At 50.5% G+C, this 18,603-nt stretch overlaps 1 protein-coding gene across 1 annotated transcript in view; it reads right to left on the reverse strand.

Annotated features, from left to right (window-relative positions):
- The window catches only part of CTBP2 (C-terminal binding protein 2), a 47,863-nt gene extending 38,991 nt beyond the window's left edge, over positions 1-8,872 (reverse strand). Inside the window, exon 1 of the mRNA XM_068961443.1 lies at positions 8,815-8,872. Coding sequence (XP_068817544.1) covers positions 8,815-8,872 — 58 coding nt within the window. The remainder of the gene's footprint in view (positions 1-8,814) is intronic.
- Positions 8,873-18,603: the final 9,731 nt, after the last annotated feature.

An 18,603-nucleotide genomic window follows, 5' to 3' on the forward strand; every position in this document is an offset into this window, starting at 1 on the left:
TGACTTGGGAAACTGCTTGAAAAGAATGGGAAATAGCAGTACCGCTCTGGGTCTAGTCCTCACTTTCTTTTTTCTTAAATTTGTTTCTTTATCTATTTGGCTGTGTCAGTCTTAGTTGCATTATGCGGGATCTTTTGCTGTGGCATCCCCACAATGAAAGGGACTAAGTTAGGTGTCCTTCGACATGTGGGGTCTTACTTGGTTCCCTGACGAGGGATCGAACCACATCCCATACATTGCAAGGTGGATTCTTAACTACTGGGCCACCAGTGAAGTCCCTTCATGCCTTAAAAAAAAAAAAAAAAAATAAGGTATATGATGGACTTTGTGAATCTAAAGACTGGATTTGCATGAAGGTCGCTGGGTTGAGCAGTCCCCTGACAGCTGTGCTGTTTCTGCCGAACTGGTGTCAAGGGATGCTCACTCCTTTCTCAGGAGGTCACTCCTTTCTCAGGAGGAGACTCTGAAGCATCGGTCACTTTGGCTGGCCTTCCTCCCTGTGCTCGGGCTTTCCATCTCCTGGGACTTCCCTGGTGGCTCAGATGGTCAAGAACCCAACTGCAATGCCAGAGACCCAGGTTTCCATTCCTGGGTAGGGAGGATTTCCCTGGAGGAGGAAATGGCAACCCATTCCCATATTCTTGTCTGGGAAATCCCATAGACAGAGGAGCCTGGCGGGCTACAGTCCATGGGGTTGCAAAGAGCTGGACACAACTGAGTGACTATCCGCCCCCATCTCCTGGTTCTCCAGTCCTTGGGGCCAGGAGCCCAAGGCAGCTCTGAAAGCCAAGGAGGAAATCAGAAATCCCTGGAGATGCGTCCCTGTGCTTGCTGTTGGCCAGAAAGAGGCCACAGCATTGCCCTTGCCTCCTTGCCTCCCACGGGCACTGCAGGGGTTAGCGGGTCACACTCATTTCCGGCAGCGACGGCCAAAAATAGGCCCGTGACGTCCCACTTCCTACTTTTAAATGTGTACAGGCTGTGTTGGGTTGTTGCTTGTTTCTGTCAAGTGTTTGAGAATATATGTTTAAAAACAGCTTTCTGTCTTTAAAAAAGTTTTTCTTTTTTTTTTACTGTCTCCATATTATCCCCTACCAAAGCAACCTACTTGGCTAATCTAAATCAGAGAGGGGGAAATAAACCCCACGTACACTGGAAAAAGAGCAAACAGGGTCTGGCAGGGCTTTAAGACCGCCTTCGTCAAAGTGACAAAGTACAGAGACAAAACGAGCAGCACAGACCAGACGTCTCGGTCATCCCACGATGGACGCAGCCCCAGAGGCCCCTGGATGCAGGCTCCGGGCTCCTGCACCCCAACCTGGAGTGGGAGGCTTTCAGTCATCAGCACAACTCTCCAGAGAAAACCCAGGACCCGAGGTGGAGCCTTGCAACCAAATCAGCTGCCCGCTGAACAGTCCCAGGTCGCCCGGAACTTATGATTTAGCCATTTAAATGAGAACTGAGGCTTGGGCATGGCTCCTGATGATTTCTTGACTAGATAATGATACAGCTTAATGACAGCCATGTTATGAAAGTTACACTTGACTCCCACAGGTTGTGGGATTAAAAAGTCTCTTTTATGGCATGTTTTGGCTGTGCTGGTGAAGCAGGAAATATGAGCTGGGACCGCACCTCGGATGCAGGGCCTGTGAAAAGCACGGGACAGAATCTACTCGGAAAGACCCGGCTGGATCCCTGACATGCCTGACACAAGGTCAGTAGGTGCTCAGAGAACTCTGCCTCCTTCCTCTCCATAAAATCCTGCAGTAACAGCTCTTCCTGCAAAATCGCAGTGTCTCAGGACACTGAATCCCCCATACATCTCGACGCCGCGACCCTCTCCCCGACATACTCCCGTGTTACATCTCCTCATCGGTTTTATCAGGAATAGGTTCACGCCACCTTGGTTGATCATCCCCAAATCCTCTCCACCTGCCTGGCTCCAGCTCAAATAACCCACCTCCAAGAAGCATCCTCAATCCCCCACTGTCACGTGTCCCCAGTCCAAAGAAACCTGCCAGCTTTCGAGGTGAAAACACCTTACCCACGATCGCATCCGTCTGCAATCCCCTGGAAACCGGAGACATCCCCTGGTTTCCTCGTCAAGGTGATGGTGCCCTCTCCCTCCTGACACGCCCCTCCTTCATCACGTGCTTGCTGGCTGGACACACACGTAAAAACGAACCCAAAGAACAGGACTCTGCACGAGAAAAAAAGACTTTGTGGCAACAGTCTTTGCTCTCCAAGCCCAGGTCCAGGCTAAAGCAAGCACAGTCCCTCACTTGCAAGGACCCAGGCACAGTGGGCATTGAGTGAAGATGGCAGAGGAAGATGACCGCTTGCAGTATCAGAGCCTGCCGGCAGGGATCCAGCTGTCCTGGCTGCCCTCACACAGGCCCTGGCTGTAAGGTAAGGGCCATAAAGAACCATAAAGAACCTTCTGCAGACAAGAAAGGACCGACTTGCCCAACACGTTTCACTCGTTCCAGGGTATGAACAGGAAGGCGGCACCCTCTAGGCACGCTGTTGTCCTTTAATCACTAACTCACATCCAACTCTTTTGCGACCCTAGCCCGTCAGGCTCCTCTGTCCATGGGATGCTCCAGGAAACAATACCCGAGTGGGCAGCCATCTCCTCCTCCAGGGGATCTTCCTGACCCAGGGATCGAACCTGCCTCTCCTGCTTGACAGGAGGATTCTTTACCACCGAGTCTCCAGGAAAGCCCCCTCCAGGCACATACAGCTCTCCAACCAGAACCCAGGAGGCAGGCTGGTGGATATTCCAGCCCTTCTGATGCCCGTGCAAGGAGCACAGGCAGCATGGAGCTGGTGGTGAGCAGGTGCACGGCCACGTCCAGAAGGCTCTCCAGGCCGCGACACAGTCCCACTGCCACCACCCCCGAGCCAGGTTCCAGCCCAGACCTGAAGGAGCACTGGCATCTCAGAAAGCCTCTAGGGAGACCAAGATCCCCCTCGCACTCTAGAGCCAGGGTGTCAACCAACGTCCAGGACGCTCATCAAATAAGTAATGGTTTGATGCAATGAGTTCACGTCAGTTGGGACTTACTCTCATGTGTCTTTGGGGAGGAAGACTTACTCCACCCACACGTGTCATTTGTAAAAGGAATCAGAGGGTGGGAGGCAGGCAGCAAAGCCCTGTATCTTGGGGTGCTGGTAGCAGGGTCGCCCCAGACACTGGGGCTCAGGTTGAGCTGTGTAGGACACGGTGCTCCCCCATCTGCAGGCCTCCAGCTCTGCAAAGCCAGGTGACCCTACTGTCCTCAGGCCTGCTCTGAACAAGGAGGCCTGGCCCAACGTGTTGGAACCGTGGTTCCTGCGAGGAGTTCACTGGGCCTGGAGCAGACACTCTTCCCTCAAAGGTGCCCCTGACTAAGATGAAACCACCCAGGGCGAAGCAGGCTGGGAAGGTGAGGCAGGCGGCGGCTCATGCCTAGGAGGCGTGACCCCAAATGCCAGAGACAGGAGCTGCCCACCTCGGGCACCTCGGGGGGAGCATGCCCCATCGTGGTGGGCCAAGAGGCAGAGCAGCGGCCACAAAACAATACCCAGACGCTGATAAACAGCTGCACCTGGCCACTGACTAAAGTCACCACAACCCAAACCCCAAATGGAAGCAGCCTCAACACGCTGCTTTTAGAAATGTGGGGAGTTTAAAAAGAGTCTGCCAAGCCCGATGAGAGTCCACCGGCAAATCAACCAATGCAGAGAGTAGCTTGACCGTGCATTTCACAGGTGAGCGCCGTCTGAGAAATGATTACAATGTTGAACCCGGTTTTCCTCTGCAGTAAGTGGGGGCCTGAGTGTGGGCAGTTCTACAGACCCAATCCCCAAGCGGGCATCCCGGGGAGGGGCGACGGCTCCAAACTTCTCTTTGAACCATTTATCTCATGGACATTTATCCTTTGCAAACTAAGTCTATGAAGCTGCAACTTGACCATTCTCCCCCTTCCTTTGCTGAGCCTTTACCTCAGTGCCATGTTGCTTCAGCCTATTCCTTTATACTAGAGTTTTAAGTCATGTCTGGTTGACTATTGTATATTTACATGCCTAATGTAATTATCACTAATCACATAATTACTGGAAATGTACATAATTGCCTGATCCAAACATATAATTATAATGTATAGCAACATTATGAATCCCATTTTTAAGGTCTACATTTTGGGGCTATTTAAAGATATTTATTAGAAATGATTGCGGACCAACACAGGCGGCCAGTTTTGACATGGCTTCTTGATAAGATGCTTCCAAGTGCTTTATAAAACAATAATTCTACAATGCCTTTTCTTAAGACAGGTCAAACAAAAAGCATACAAATGAAAGACAAAATGACTCTGGTCTGAGTCTACAGATGAGGCTTTTCCTGTGGGGAAATACAGGTCAATCCTTCTGCTCTGTGGGCCCCGAAGCGCATGAGCCAGGCAATGAGAGGCTCCCAGTCCTCCCTGCTGGGGGCTCTCACCTGGCCCAGATGCCCTCACACTGCTTCTGCCACCTCTATAAGACCGAGAAGCTCTTAGACAGTATTTTTGCTCCTTGAACACCCTGGGATCATGAATGAACATCCCTGGGGAAACGGTCCATGGAGACGTGCTTTAATAACAGCAAGCTCATCCAATTAAGAAGAGAATGACACAGGTGAAAGAGTTTGCCTCCACTTCATCCCTATAGTATTTTCTCTGTCTTTTCTTCTGCTCCTCACAGACAAGATTGATCTAGATAAAGATTTCCAAGATGTATAACTATGTGTTAGGCAGACACCAGATGACCTTTGTCTCCTTCCCCACGTCCACCCAACCAACCCGTCCATCTTCCTCACTGCCTTTTAATCCGTTTTCATGAGAGCATCCCAGAGGTGAAACAGAAGTGTTAGTAAGTCATGTCTGACTTTTGTGACCCTGTGGACTGTAGCTCACCAGGCTCCTCTGTTGATGGAATTCTCCAGGCAAGAATACGGGAGTGGGTTGCCATTCCCTTCTGCAGGGGATCTTCCCGACCCAGGGCTCGAACCTGGGTCTCCTGCATTGCAGGGAGATTCTTTACCAATTGAGCCACCAGGGAAGCTAATTCAGAGGTAAGGAATGTTGAATTTGATTGTTTATTTAATAGGAGGTCTCTAACATTTCTTTTTCTTCTGTAGAGGAAAGGAGAAGTCTTCTCCTGAATTATGTAATGAAGGGGACTTAGCTCAGCTGATGTAATCCTCAGGACCATTTTTCCACATGTATAAGACATTTGAACAAAATGAAGTAAAATGAAATATCTACTTTTCTCCAAATTACATTTTCAACAGCCACAGGAAAGGATGGTGTTTAGTGATTTATTGTACCATAACCCACAATAAGATGTTCTAACAAAAAGTCGTCAGCAAAGCCATTGTGGTATATTACAGTTCTATAAACCCAGGGCCCCAGAAAATGCTCTTCTGGGTTACTTCCGCCATAAGAAGGGATGGCAAGCTCTCTTCTCTGGCCAACAAATACTTGGGGCAAATCAAACTGGTTCTGCCATGATGCCGTTAGGTCCTAAAACACTCTGAATGGTGCCATTCACAAACATGATGTGTCAATTAAGCCAGCAAACTAAACAGAAAGGAAAATCCAGCCCTATTCCATGCACCAGAAAGAGAGGACTGCAGTCTGCTCAAGTCTGTTCACAGACCCTGCTCCACACAATCGTTACGCAACAGCACAGAGCAGGCATCGAGAAAGGCAGAGAATAAAGGGCAAATATCGAAACAGAAGAATAGCTTTTTGGAAAAAAAAAAACAAACATGGCTTTTAAGTCAGCTTGAAAAACTATTATTATTCTCTAATGGATTTTGATGGAGCCCCCAAGATGGGAGGAGAAGGGGACGACAGAGGATGAGATGGTTAGATGGCATCACCGACTCAATGGACATGAGTCTGAATTGGTGATGGACACGGAGGCCTGGCGTGCTGCAGTCCGTGGGGTCACAAAGAGCTGGACACGACTGAGCGACTGAACTGACCTGAACCCAAGACTTTGGGTGGTGAGACGCAAAGCTGTACTCTGTACTTTTGCTTAATCTCGAGCAGGAACATCCCCTTTGAGGCACAAAGGTGCAGATTCTGGGTGCATGGAGATGGACAGACTAGGTCGCACAGGGACTGTGGCTCAGGAGGAAGAGACCCCAAGGTCCGGCGTGAAAGGTTTGAGGGAGAAACGGACTGGGCTCTGGGAGGAAGAGAGAGAGAATGTGGGAAAAGTATGTTTGCAGGGGTGACTTCCCACCCAGTTGGGCTCAGCTGGAGAAAAGGGGTTCACTGCGGAAAGTGGAGGGCTGGGAGGGACCCTTGAGGCCATCTGAAGGCTTGTCAGGCTTGGGGTTGGCAGCAGGTTGGAGGGAAGAATTGGAAGGAATGTGTGTTCCAAGAGACCAAGTGAGAAAACAACGTTCCTTCAAGCCCACAGCAGAGGAGGGCAGCTTCACGCTTTAAATCATAAAACAATGAGAGATACTGCAAGTCCTCAGGGGTAGGGTGGGGGCAGTGGAAAGGAGAGAATCTTTGCTGGGCTTGCTGGACTTCCAAGGAGAACATTCTCGATCGGTTAGTTCAGGTTTCTAGAACAGAGCCTGGTGAGAATCCAAAGCCAGGGAGGGAGATGTGTGAGGCTGTCAGGAGGGAAAACTGACAGAATCCCCGGGGCTGATCGGAGGGCAAGGCCACATGCAGAACAACAGATGGCCTGGGTGCCCGAGCTGCTCACTGACTGCCCTATAGCTCGCCGGCACCACCTGGGAAACGGGGACCCTCAGTCCCTGACCTTTAAAGGCACTGCAACAGCTTATAAATGCACGGAGCACCAACGAAGCATCTTTAAACAGCTCTTAAACTTCATGGGACACCAAATGAATGTGTGGGATCATGGATTATAAATTGCACCTGGGTAACTTCTCGTCAAGCATCTACCTTGACAGTGGATAGTGAAAAATTAAACAAACCATTGCAACTGTCTCCTCGCGTGCTGCAGTCCAGGGGGTCGCAAACAGTCAGAATGAAAGAATGAATTGTCTCAGGAACACTGTTCATGAATAAAGGAGATCCTGGAATTTGTTATTAAAAAAAGGAAGGTTGGGGACTGGTGAACTATGACTGAGAAAGAGGTTTTGAAAGAAACTTTAATGGTTTTTTTTTGCTGCCACTGACTGCCCTGAGCACAGAAAGGAAAGGCCACTGGCGCTTCGATCCCATTCTGGTCTCCGATGTGGTATCTCGAGTTAAGCACTGGGGCTCAAGGGGTGCAATCAGCCCGCAGACATTCCTGATAACCAACCTTAGAAAGCTGATCCACCGGGGCTTTCTGGAATGGGGACTCGGTACCAAAAATGAAGGACCGAAGTAAAACTTTAAGACCCCCCCAAACAATCACGTGAACCTAGACGGTGAGACACTGTACAGACCTACTGGCTTGGGTTCTGCAATGACGTCAAAGTTTCTGAAAGTCAAAGGCCAGGGAATTATTTTTGACTAAGGAGACATGACCACTAAACGCCACACTTATGCTCCTTGATTGATTTCTGCACAGAGGCAAACAAGCCAGCCAGAATAGACACGTGGGGGAGACATGAGCACGCCATCTAGGTCAGATGAGGGTGCAGTGACCTCCAGTTCCCTGGGGGTGATGGTGGTGGAGTGTTTATGTAGGAAAGGAGACAATCGTACCTGCCGCCAAAGGTACTTAAGAATAAACGGGTGCATCTGCAGCTGCCTTTCAGGTAGTTTTGGAAAAGTCCATCCATCCATCCTCCATTCATTCACTCTCTCTCTCACACACACACGCATCTCTATCTATGTACCTCGGCATACAAGGAAGCAAGTGATAACGAATGTTAGTGACTGGTGAATATAGTCGAAGGGAATTATCAATGTCCATCGCACTGGAACCATCTTTCTGTAGGTTTGAAAAATTATATCTAAAAATATCCCTAATTCCCCAAGCCTCCTTATACCCAGGGATGTGGGGGACAGTGGGTGCTCTTCAGTTCTTTTAGGTGGGAGCCATCACGGGGCAGAGTCTCAGAGCACAACTTGACTTTTAAGGCCTCCACACCATCAGCTTGAGACACATCTACAAGCGATTCCACGTGGACAGCTTGTGGGAGGCATATTCCTGGGCCCGAGTCAGCCGGCCAACTAGTGCGCTAGCATGTTTGGGGCTGCTGAGCCCACCCTGCTCAGGGGCTCCCCTCCACGGCCCCTGAGAGAAACACACAGCCGGCAGCGTGGACATGGGCCGGCAAGGAACACTTCACGCATAGCCCAGGCCTACGCCCTAGACTTCTCTCCACTCCCTCGAGGAGAGGATGGTCCTTAACCCACATTTTAGAGTTCTGTCCCTTGTTTCCGTAAGATTTGAATTGTTTAATTTCCTTTCATGACCAGAACAACTTCCAGAACATTTTCAAAGATAACCAGGGACATGAATGTATCATGAGGGGCTACGCTGGGCACTAGGTATTTGCAGTGGCAACTGTTTCTGTTTGAAGCGGAGAAAGTCCAGAAACTTCAGAAAGTAGGTTATCTTTCACATGCAAAATGATCCTGGGGCCACAGACCCCCCAGCTGCCCTCCTTGCGCCACCCCTGCCCTGGGGCCCCCTTCAGCCTACTCGAAGGGCAGGCCAGGTCACCCCCAAAGACACAGCAGACAGGTGCCTGGGACTGCGGGTGGGGACAGGACAGCAGCCTGGCGAGGAGACCGGGCCCGGGAGCCCAGGGCCGGCCTGCACGTTCTCTGTTTAAAAACCGCCAACCACGCTGGCTCTTACCTTCGCAAATTCTGTCCAATCGCTGTCGCTTGACTTTGTGCTTATCCACAAGGGCCATTCTTTATCGAACTTTGCACCTCTCTGATTCAAAAGGCAAAGCAGTCCTCTAAGAACTTAGGGGCCCTCGCAGGAGTCTGCGGGCATTACGCCACTACGCGCCCTGAAAGAGGAGAAAAGAAGCCTTACTCTCTGGACACCCTGGGGGCAAGGACAACCGGTCACTCAGGCTTGGCTGCCACTTGCGACAAGGGGACCTGCCCTGGGGGACTTGTTCTCCTCCAAGGCTGGAGACAGGGTCTGCTCCCTGTCCCTGGGACAGTCTCCTGCCTCCGAGGGAAACGGGTGAACAAGACAAAAGGTCATCGGTTCCTGAAAGCGGCCAGCAGCGCATCTGCAGCTCTTGCTGCTGACGGCCAACGCCAGTCACCAACCAGCCTGGGCTGGGATACCTCGGCCTCCAGTGCCAGAAACCAAGCGACAGCCAGTGGCACCGCCCTGTAACCTCCGGAAGCTGCAACGGGACAGAGGCAGGGACCAGCCCGGACTGCCTGGGAGCCCACCCCAGCGTCCGGAGGGACGCAGGCACCCAGCTGCAGCTGCTCTCCCACTGCCATCCCCCAGGCGGTTTCCAAAACTGCCCTTTGGCCGCTACTCAGCACCTTTCAAACCCTTCCCCCAGTGCCCAAGGAGGGGGCAGGAATGCATGCCCCACCTAACCAAGGCTTGCCCAATTCCACCTTCCAAAGCCTTGCTGGCTCCCAGGGGGGCCACCACTGGGGCCCAGAGCCTGTGCTTGTCCCACTCCTGTGGTTTCAAGCCTGTGAGGCACAGGAGGAGGGGTCTCCGATTGGGCTGGGGTGTCTGGGCCACTCCCGAGGTACTCCACTGCCCAGTTTGTGGAGAAAAGTCAGGGCTGCCTGTTTGGGGAGGCCCTGACCTTCATCCCCTGCTTAGCCAACGTGCCAGTTTAGGCCATAAGTCATCATCTGCAACCTCCAAAGCCCTAGAGCTTCTGATTCACTGCTGTGGTTATCCTAACACCACCACCAACTGCAACACACACACACACACACACACACACACACACACACACACACACCCCACCACTACCACCAACTGCAACACATACACACACACCCCACCCCACCCCACCCCCAGTTATCCAACAAATGAGGAGGGGGCAGGAGACAAACACGAGGCTCCAGGGTTAATAATGAGAATTTTTATGGGTGGTCATCAATTATGCAGAATGCTGGGAGTTACTTTATCAAAGGTCAGAAAATGTAGGTCTGACTATGAAAAGGTAGTGGACTTCCTGGAAGTTAATGGCTAATTTCTCAGCAATGAGGCTGAAAAGGCACCCTAAAGATTTATGGCAATAATTATGTGATTTTTAAAATAAGAACAAGGGGGAAAAAAAAAAAAGCACAACTTCTAATCCCATAAATAATTAAGGCAACATCCAAGAGATACTAAATCCTTTCCCAACCTGGAATGACCCTGTTGGACAAACAAGGAGATGAAGGTGGCCCTGAAGTGAGCCAGGACATTGCTGGGAAGACCTGGGTCAACAGAGATGGAGTGGACAGATTTCTAAAATCCTCGAGACTCCCCTGGTGGTCCACTGGTTAATACTCCATACCTCCAATGCAGGGGGGAAGGGTTCAATTCCTGGTCAGGGAATTAAGGTCCCACATACCATGAAGTCAAAAGAGTGGCTTCACTTTTGCTGGGCTTTGTGAAAGGTAATTATGCAAAGTGGGGAAGGTGGTTCCTTACTGGCCAACTTTAGACAGACAGACAGACAGACAGACGGAGGGCAGGAACTCTGGACCAAGGGTTTGTGCCCGAGACAGCTCCTCAGAGGCCAGCTAGCAACTTTTATGTGCTTGGGTCCCGGGGTCTGATCAAGAGATGGCCCTTCCTTCCTCGGCTCCGGAGATAGACCCCACGTTAGCCGCAGCATCCGGGGGTGGAAGAATTAATTAGTTAATATTTGTGAAGTGCCGTGGAGATGAGAAATGGCAGCATTATCATCCGAGGCAGGACGGGTTTCACACCCTCCTCCTCCTCCTCCAATTCCCTGAGTGAGGCATAATCATTCTTTTTGCTTTCCTTTGAATTTTAATTTGTATAATTAGACGGCTTCCTGAAAAATTGATAAGTAGAATCTCGATTATGCAATCAAAGGAAAGATCAGGCATCAGCTTACACAAAATGTGTGTGTCCTAGTATTATTTAAAAAAAAAAAGGGGGGGGGCAACTGACTTCTGTGTCTTGCTTGGCGTGGGGAGTGGGGACCAGCCCTTCCACGGGGTTCCCTCCAGGTCTAGTACCTCTCATGACTCAGGCTGGCCCTGCTGATGCGGAGTCCAGTCGTGAGGCCACCAGGCAGAGGCTGGACACCATGGCAGTGACCACTGCTTCAGGTAGCCCCTACCCCTGCCCCCCAGGACATCCCTCCGCCCAGTATTTCTTTTGAAGCAAGGATGTATGCAATATGACATTTTCCACCTTCACCCTCCGAAGCAGCGAGATATTTACGAGGACTTAGTGAGCACAACCCTCTTCCTAATGACAGGGACAGGCCCTGCTCAGAACTGGGCTGTAGGCAGTGGTCCCCAGCTGATGTCCCCTGTAAGAATGCCAGCACCCTGCCATGCACACCGGTCCTGGGCTCCCTTGACAGGGGACCCAAGCGATGCAAGCCAACCTCTGCCTTTACCGTACGCCAGTCTAGGCTCCACGCATACATCACAAACTCTGGGCCACTGGGGTTATTAGTACTCTCACCAATTGACACCATCTGGTCAACATTTCACTACAAATAGATAAAGGTCCACATAGGGAAGAAAAACCAGAAGGAGGATGTATTACGTTGTCCCACTTTGAAATGATAAACCTTCGAACCATAGTGGTATGGGTGGGAAGAGAGTTCTAAAACCCGCTTGCAAAATGACTGTGAACGAGCCAGCTCCATGCTTGCACGACAGGGATGGTGTTGCAAAGAAGCTGTGAGGATCAGACGAGAACACACAGGAAAACAATTGGAGCCCAACGGCAGGCCTCTGAGAACAGTTCACAACTTCCTCTGCGAGAGACAGGCCTACTTGGACGTGGGCCGCCGTCACACTGGATCACCCGCCTCTTGCCAAGGCTGCAGATAAATCACAGTGAGACTTAAGAAAGGGCAAGAGGAAACTCAGGTCCTTTCACAAGTAGGAGGGGCACACTGCTCACAAGCCTTACAGGAAAAAACCCTGCCTCCTTCCCCCGCAAAGGGAAGAGATCTGCCTAAAGTCTCTTAGCCTGAGAAGAGGGGTATGATCGGGCGCTGAAAGGTTTGGGAATTCAACTTACTTTAGAAAGATGCTTGCATGAGAAAGCTACTTGGGGGAATTCCCTGGAGATCCACGGGTTAGGACTCTGTACTGTTACCACCGAGGGCTGGGGCTCGATCCCTGGCCAGGGAACTATGATTCCAGAGTCTGCACAGTGCACACACCCCCCAAAATATAGATAAATACATTGATTAAATAAGAAAAGAAAGCTACTTGGAGATTCTTGGAGATACTAGAAGGAAGCTACAGGCCCGGGTCTACGTGGGCTTCAAAGACAAACCTGAGAGTTAACAAAAGGGAGAAAAGAAAGGAAGGCATCACTTTACAAAGGCAAAACACCCAAAATTGAGACTGAGGAAAAGAAAAGGTTCCCCACTCACCACTCCAGGACTAAAATCTGGGCAGATTAACTAAACCACAAGCAGCCCTGCTGGTCAGAACCGAACCACTATAATGACCAAGCCTAGCCATCACTAATTGGCATTCTCAACATCTTAAATAAGTTTCTAAGACCCCCTCAGTTTTTTCTTCCAGTTTCAAGCCTTCTTAAAGATCAGGCAGATGAAGGAACTTACAGAAAATAAACAATGTCTTCAATGATGTCTCTCAAAATGAAAATTCCTCTAAAACCAGTTAATGGTGATGCTGCTACTGCTAAGTCGCTTCAGTCGTGTCCGACTCTGTGCAACCCCATAGACGGCAGCCCACCAGGCTCCCCCGTCCCTGGGATTCTCCAGGCAAGAACACTGGAGTGGTTTGCCATTTCCTTCTCCAATGCATGAAAGTGAAAAGTTAAAGTGAAGTCGCTCAGTCGTGTCCGACTCTTTGAGACCCCATGGACTGCAGCCTACCAGGCTCCTCAGTCCATGGGATTTTCCAGGCAAGAGTACTGGAGTGGGGTGACATTGCCTTCTCCGTAATGGTAATGGTAGCCTTCAATTCTGTTAAGAAAATCTATGTAAACATTATGTTAATGAAGACAGACCAAGCAGAAGAGATGCCTGCAGCCCCAGAAGCATTGGTTCCTGAGGTCTCTTGCCTTTCTGAGCCTGGGATCCCTAAAGCAATGGCACCACTCCTTGGGTCTCCTTTACTGTGGCCGACAAGGATAGGATCATCTCACTAACTTGTGCATGACCAGCAAGTTGGTACCATCCACGTAAAGGCAACACCAATGACCAAAAAACCCTCTGCTTCTTCATGTTGCACCAAATAAAGCCAAGGGCTTCAGGTTACCTTGGAAAAAACCTCTTCCAGAATTGTTAGAAGCCAAACAAACATCAACAGCAGGTGATAAGCTGGGTAGAATCCTTGGGGCTTTCCAGGTGGTGCTAGTGGTAGAGAATCTGCCTGCCAATTCAGGAGGAATAAGAGACTCAGGTTCGATCCCTGGGTTGGGAAGATTCCCTGGAGGAGGGCACGGCAACCCACTCAAGTATTCTTGCCCGGAGAATCCCATGGACAGAGGAGCCTAGTGGGCTAAAGCCCACAGAATCACAAAGAGTTGGACACGACTGAAGCAACTTAGCATGCAAGAATCCTCGTAACAGGTGGATGTGGGTTTTGTTTTGTCAACTATGCCTGAAGGACCAGTTAAAATCCAGATAGAACAAAAGAAACTTCCTACAGGAGCAAGAGCTGACTCACTGGAAAAGCCCCTGATGCCGGGAAAGATTGAAGGCAGGAGGAGAAGGGGACAACAGATGGCTGGATGGCATCACCGACTGGGTGGATATGAGTTTGAGCAAGCTCCGGGAGTTGATGGACAGGGAGGCCTGGCGTGCTGCAGTCCGTGAGTTCTCAGAGTCGGACACAACTGAGCAACCGAACTGAACTAACAGGAGTGAGGAATCAGTGGGAAAAACACTGGGGTAGCCTTTGGGCAAATGGTTGACACAACACACCAATTAATAACAAAAATGATTAAAACTGCACTTTATTCAACAAAATAATCTATGGCTAGAATCTAGAAAAGAGTGGATATATGTATACATATAACTACTGATTCACTTTGCTGTGCATCTGAAACACAACATTGTAATTATACTCCAATAAAAATTTAATAAATAAATGATTAAAAAACAAAACAAAACAAAACACTGCACTTTAAGAAAGAAAAGGAAACTTCGGGGGAAGATCAGTTGCAGGAAATGAGTTTATTGAAGTTAATCTTATCCACATCCAGAAACTACTACTGCTCCCTGACTAGTACTCAGTAGCTTTGGGGCGTATTTGGGTTTTGAGGAGAGAGGGGAACGTGTGCACTGTACGGCGCGCAGGGACACTGACTCTCCAACCCCCCCCACCCCCAGAGGTAACCAAGCAAGACCCTTCAATACACACCGAGGCCTCATCTGGTTCCTGGAGTCTCCCACACTGCGCAAGTTAGTGTCAGCCGCTCATTCGTGTCTGACTCTCTGCAACTCCTTGGACTATGGCTACCCCCCCAGGCTCCTCTGTCCATGGGATTCTCCAGGCAAGAATGCTGGAGTGGGTTGCCATGCTCTTCTCCGGGGGATCTTCCCTACCCAGGGATTGAACCTGGGTGTCCCTCATTGCAGATGGTTGCTTTAAGGTCTGAGCCACCAGGGAAGCCCAAGGTGGTTTGTATTTCCCCAGGGAATGCAGGGCAGCCCAACCCCAGGGTGACAAGGTCACACCCTGGTCACATGCCCTCCATCTGATCCACGGGCCCCACCCTTGAGCCCCTGGGGCTGACGCAACACCAGTGTCCCAGAGAGAAGTGCAGATGACTCCAGAGCTGTGAGCACAGGGCCACCACCCTCTCCAACACCAGAGGCCAGGCAGGTTTCAGAATTCAGATGGGATTTTAAATGGGCAATCTGGTGCTTCCGCTGTGTTATCATGGACCCCCAAAACAGGCAGTAACATTTCTCCACTAGGACACAGGAACACGCTTACCCAACTGGATTAATATACAAGGATATCCCCTCAACAATTCAGGCCAGGTCAAAATCTGCCACTGAATGAGTTACAAAGAATGTAAGTCATGGGTTACAAAGAATTTAAATTTTCAGAGCTTTTTACAATTTGGATGTGAGGTTAAGGAACTGTGGGTTTATGATCCCCCCCAACCCCCATCTAAACTCCACCAAACCATTTTCTGGGGCTTTGAAGGAGAAAAACAAAGTCTATGATCTCTGTCAAGCGTGCGACAGCAGAGAAACACAGAAAGCGACTCTTTCAGCAGGTGGAATGCCAGTGCGTCCTGTGAGGTTTGAGGCTGCCAACGTGAAAACCACGCTTCCGCTGAGACGACCTCCTTGGCCAGCAAATAACTTCTGAGCGCATCCTTTTGCCTGGTTTAGATTTAGGAAAGATTATCTCCTGGCGTTCAACATAAAACTCAAGAATTCTAAATATTTTCACTTGCTAAAAAGCTTTCATCAAGAACAGAGGACTGGAGCAAAAACAATTCATGATTTTCCTAATTGGTTGTTGTATTTGTGTCACGATGAAAATTAAGTGTTGGTGAAGAAAACAAGACTTCTGTGTTAAGAATTTTCACACATTTTTAAAGCACCTGAATGGACAAATATGCTCAAAATAAATATTATTCATTCTAATACTAGAGAATTCTTTAAAAAACAAAATGAAACTAAAAGGGTAAAGGCAAATAAGCAAACTTTCACCCAGATTAGCAAGTGTCAAATGACACCTTTTATTTCCATTGTGTTGAGACCACAAGTGAATATTCCCGTCCCAACTTTCTAACCCCTTCCTCCTTTGGCAATTCTGATTGGTCGCTGAAGAGTCTGGTTGAGCAGGGTGAAGGGATGAGCACCCACAATTTCTCTGTGGACAGAGGAAACCCCATCCTGACTGGAGGACTGATCCTTTTTCACATATTATATGCAAGAAATTATTGAAACAAGTTTATATCTGAGCGACTAAAAGTGAACAGAGGAAGAAGCCGCAACGTCGGGAAGTTTGGAAAGGTAGCACGAAATGCCTGCATTGGAGCCTTGGCCATGGTGCGGCTTTTGGGGTGGCCCCTCTGTGCCCCGAAGATCGCCTGAAGGTGATGCGTGTAGGCTATGAAAGGACTGGGCGCTCATGTGCGCTTGCTGTGGTCCAGTGTGGAGTAAAACCATGGATAACTGACGTCCACGGGGGCTTGGACCCGGGGGGCCACCGGAACAGGAGCCACCTGGAGACAGCTAACGGGAGGTCATATGACAAACTCGCGCTAGACTTTAAAGACAGACTGTGGAAGGGAGCTGGGGTGTCAGGTGGGGAGTAAATAAGATTTAGCCTTTGAAAGGCAACTCGAGTATCTGGTTTTAACATACACGAGTTGCACTTGCATTTACAGCGATTTGTTGGTTGTCAAATAGCAACAATGATATCTTAAATGCTTAAAAAGCTTGATGGGAGATTCTGCAGACATCTGCTTCTTGACTTTTTGCCACTGGGAGGCCCTAGAACCTAGACTGGCTTCACTGCACCCAGCTTCCATCAGGGACACAACTGCTTTGCTGCTCTTGTGAGGCCCCAGCCCACGTGCTCGTGACACTATGGAGTCTGGAAACAACGTACACGGGGAGGAGGTCTGCGGTCTCAAAGCCGATGGAACACCGGGAGGTCCGACCTTCTGTTCTGGTCAGTCCTTGAGCAGACCCACCCAGAGGAGGCCAGGCGCCCAGCAGTGGGGCCCGTCGGCCAGCAGAGGGCACTGCACACCCTGCAGGGCCTTTCCGAGGCAGCAGAGGCCGGAGCTGCTTTGCTGGGACTCATCTTGGCTCCTTTCAATCCTAACTTGGACTCTGCGAGAATCTGGAGAAGTGAGACCAGATACCTCCAAAAGGGAAGGTCTGAGATGGCTTCAGGATGATGGGCTGCAGGTCCCCTCAATCTCAGGATGCAGAAGGGACAGAAGAGACCTCCAACCTCCCTTAGAGCAACAGGTGTTTAGCCTGTAGGAGACACGGCCAGCCAGGGGACAGGAACAGGGCACAAAGATCAATCCCCTCGGCCCCAGCTCGCTCTCTCCTGGGCGGGTAGCCAAGGTCTCCCTTTTAGAGCAGCGGGAGCTGGAGAGGTGGGTCACAGAGTTGTGGGGGGCGGTGGGTGGGTGGGGCTCAAGGCCCTGGGCTTGGGGGTCTTGATCCAGGGAAGGGCATGGACCACCCCGAAGCATGACTTTCCATTCTATCTGTGTTTCTCCTGTAAAGACATTGATACGTCGACGAGGAAGCAGCCACGCAGTGAAAGATGAAGACAAATCAGAGACACAATTTACAAGGAGAGGGGAGGATCGAGGTGGGCCTGGGCAAAGGGCACTGGGGTTTCCATTACAAACCACAGCTCCTGGGGCACCCCGCACACCGCTTAGCTTGAGGCTGCTCCACTGTCCTCAACTCCCAGATCCCTTTGTTGTGAAACAGGGATGACTTCAGGCCGTGTGACTTTTTTAGTAGACAGTAATTTGGAAAGGAGGTGGAAAAGGGGGGATTTTTCCAACCTTATTCAGGAACTGACTTTGGCTAGAGGCACCAGCTGGGAGGTGGGGGCCTTCGCTCTGGGCCCCTGAATCCACCCCGCAGGCGGCAACCTTTATGGATGCTGGCTTCTACCTGCCAGGCTGATCACCACATTCTGAAAAAGCTGACACGCTGATGCCGTGAAGCAGCTCCCTTCTCTGTAGTTGCAGGGCACCCAAATGGTTCCTGCTGGAGAAGCAAAGGAGGGGCTGGGGTCGTCCATCAGTGCTGAAGCAGGGGGACACACACCCCACCCACTCCCCACACCTCTGCAGGACCGGCAGCCTTTCTCACCACCGCTTTGAAGCCAATGTTGCCATAGTAACAGATGCCACTGGACAACACAGCTTAATCTTGGCCTGACTTGGCAAGTGATACCTTTGGAAGGACTACACGCACACAGATCCTGGGGGGATTCTGTCTGCTCCAGGAAGCCCCCTGCATGAGCATCTCTGCCCTTCTTCTCGCCCTGCCTCTGACACCACAACCCAGTCCCTAGCTTGTTCCAAAACCACATTAAGTGGGATTTGCTCTGACCTCATGGAGCAGAGTACTCTGTACAGCCCACTTCAGGGTGGACAAAAGTGAGGCACGTGGGCTACCTCATGCCAGAGGAGAGGCTGCGAGAGGCCAGCAGGTGAGGCCCAGGTCAGGCTAAGAGGAGTGGGCGGGCTTCAAGCCAGTCCAGTAGAGATGAGGTTATCATCCATGTGAAGGATGGCTGGCTGGCGTTCTTTGTCCATGTTCAAAAACCAAGTGCCTGTAAAGATTATCTCAAAAGCAAACAGCAGAGCTCACTCCGAAAGTGAAGGAGTAGGGACCCACCTTCCCAAGTTCGGTGCCAATGGTTCACAGGGTCACCAGTCAAGAACCAAAGCCAAGCCTCCACACACCCGTGGCCCAGACTGAGGCGCACAGGTGGGGAGGAGTGCTTCTGGGGACCC

This window comes from Capricornis sumatraensis, chromosome 23 (genome assembly GCF_032405125.1).
Source record: "Capricornis sumatraensis isolate serow.1 chromosome 23, serow.2, whole genome shotgun sequence".
NCBI lineage: Eukaryota > Metazoa > Chordata > Mammalia > Artiodactyla > Bovidae > Capricornis > Capricornis sumatraensis.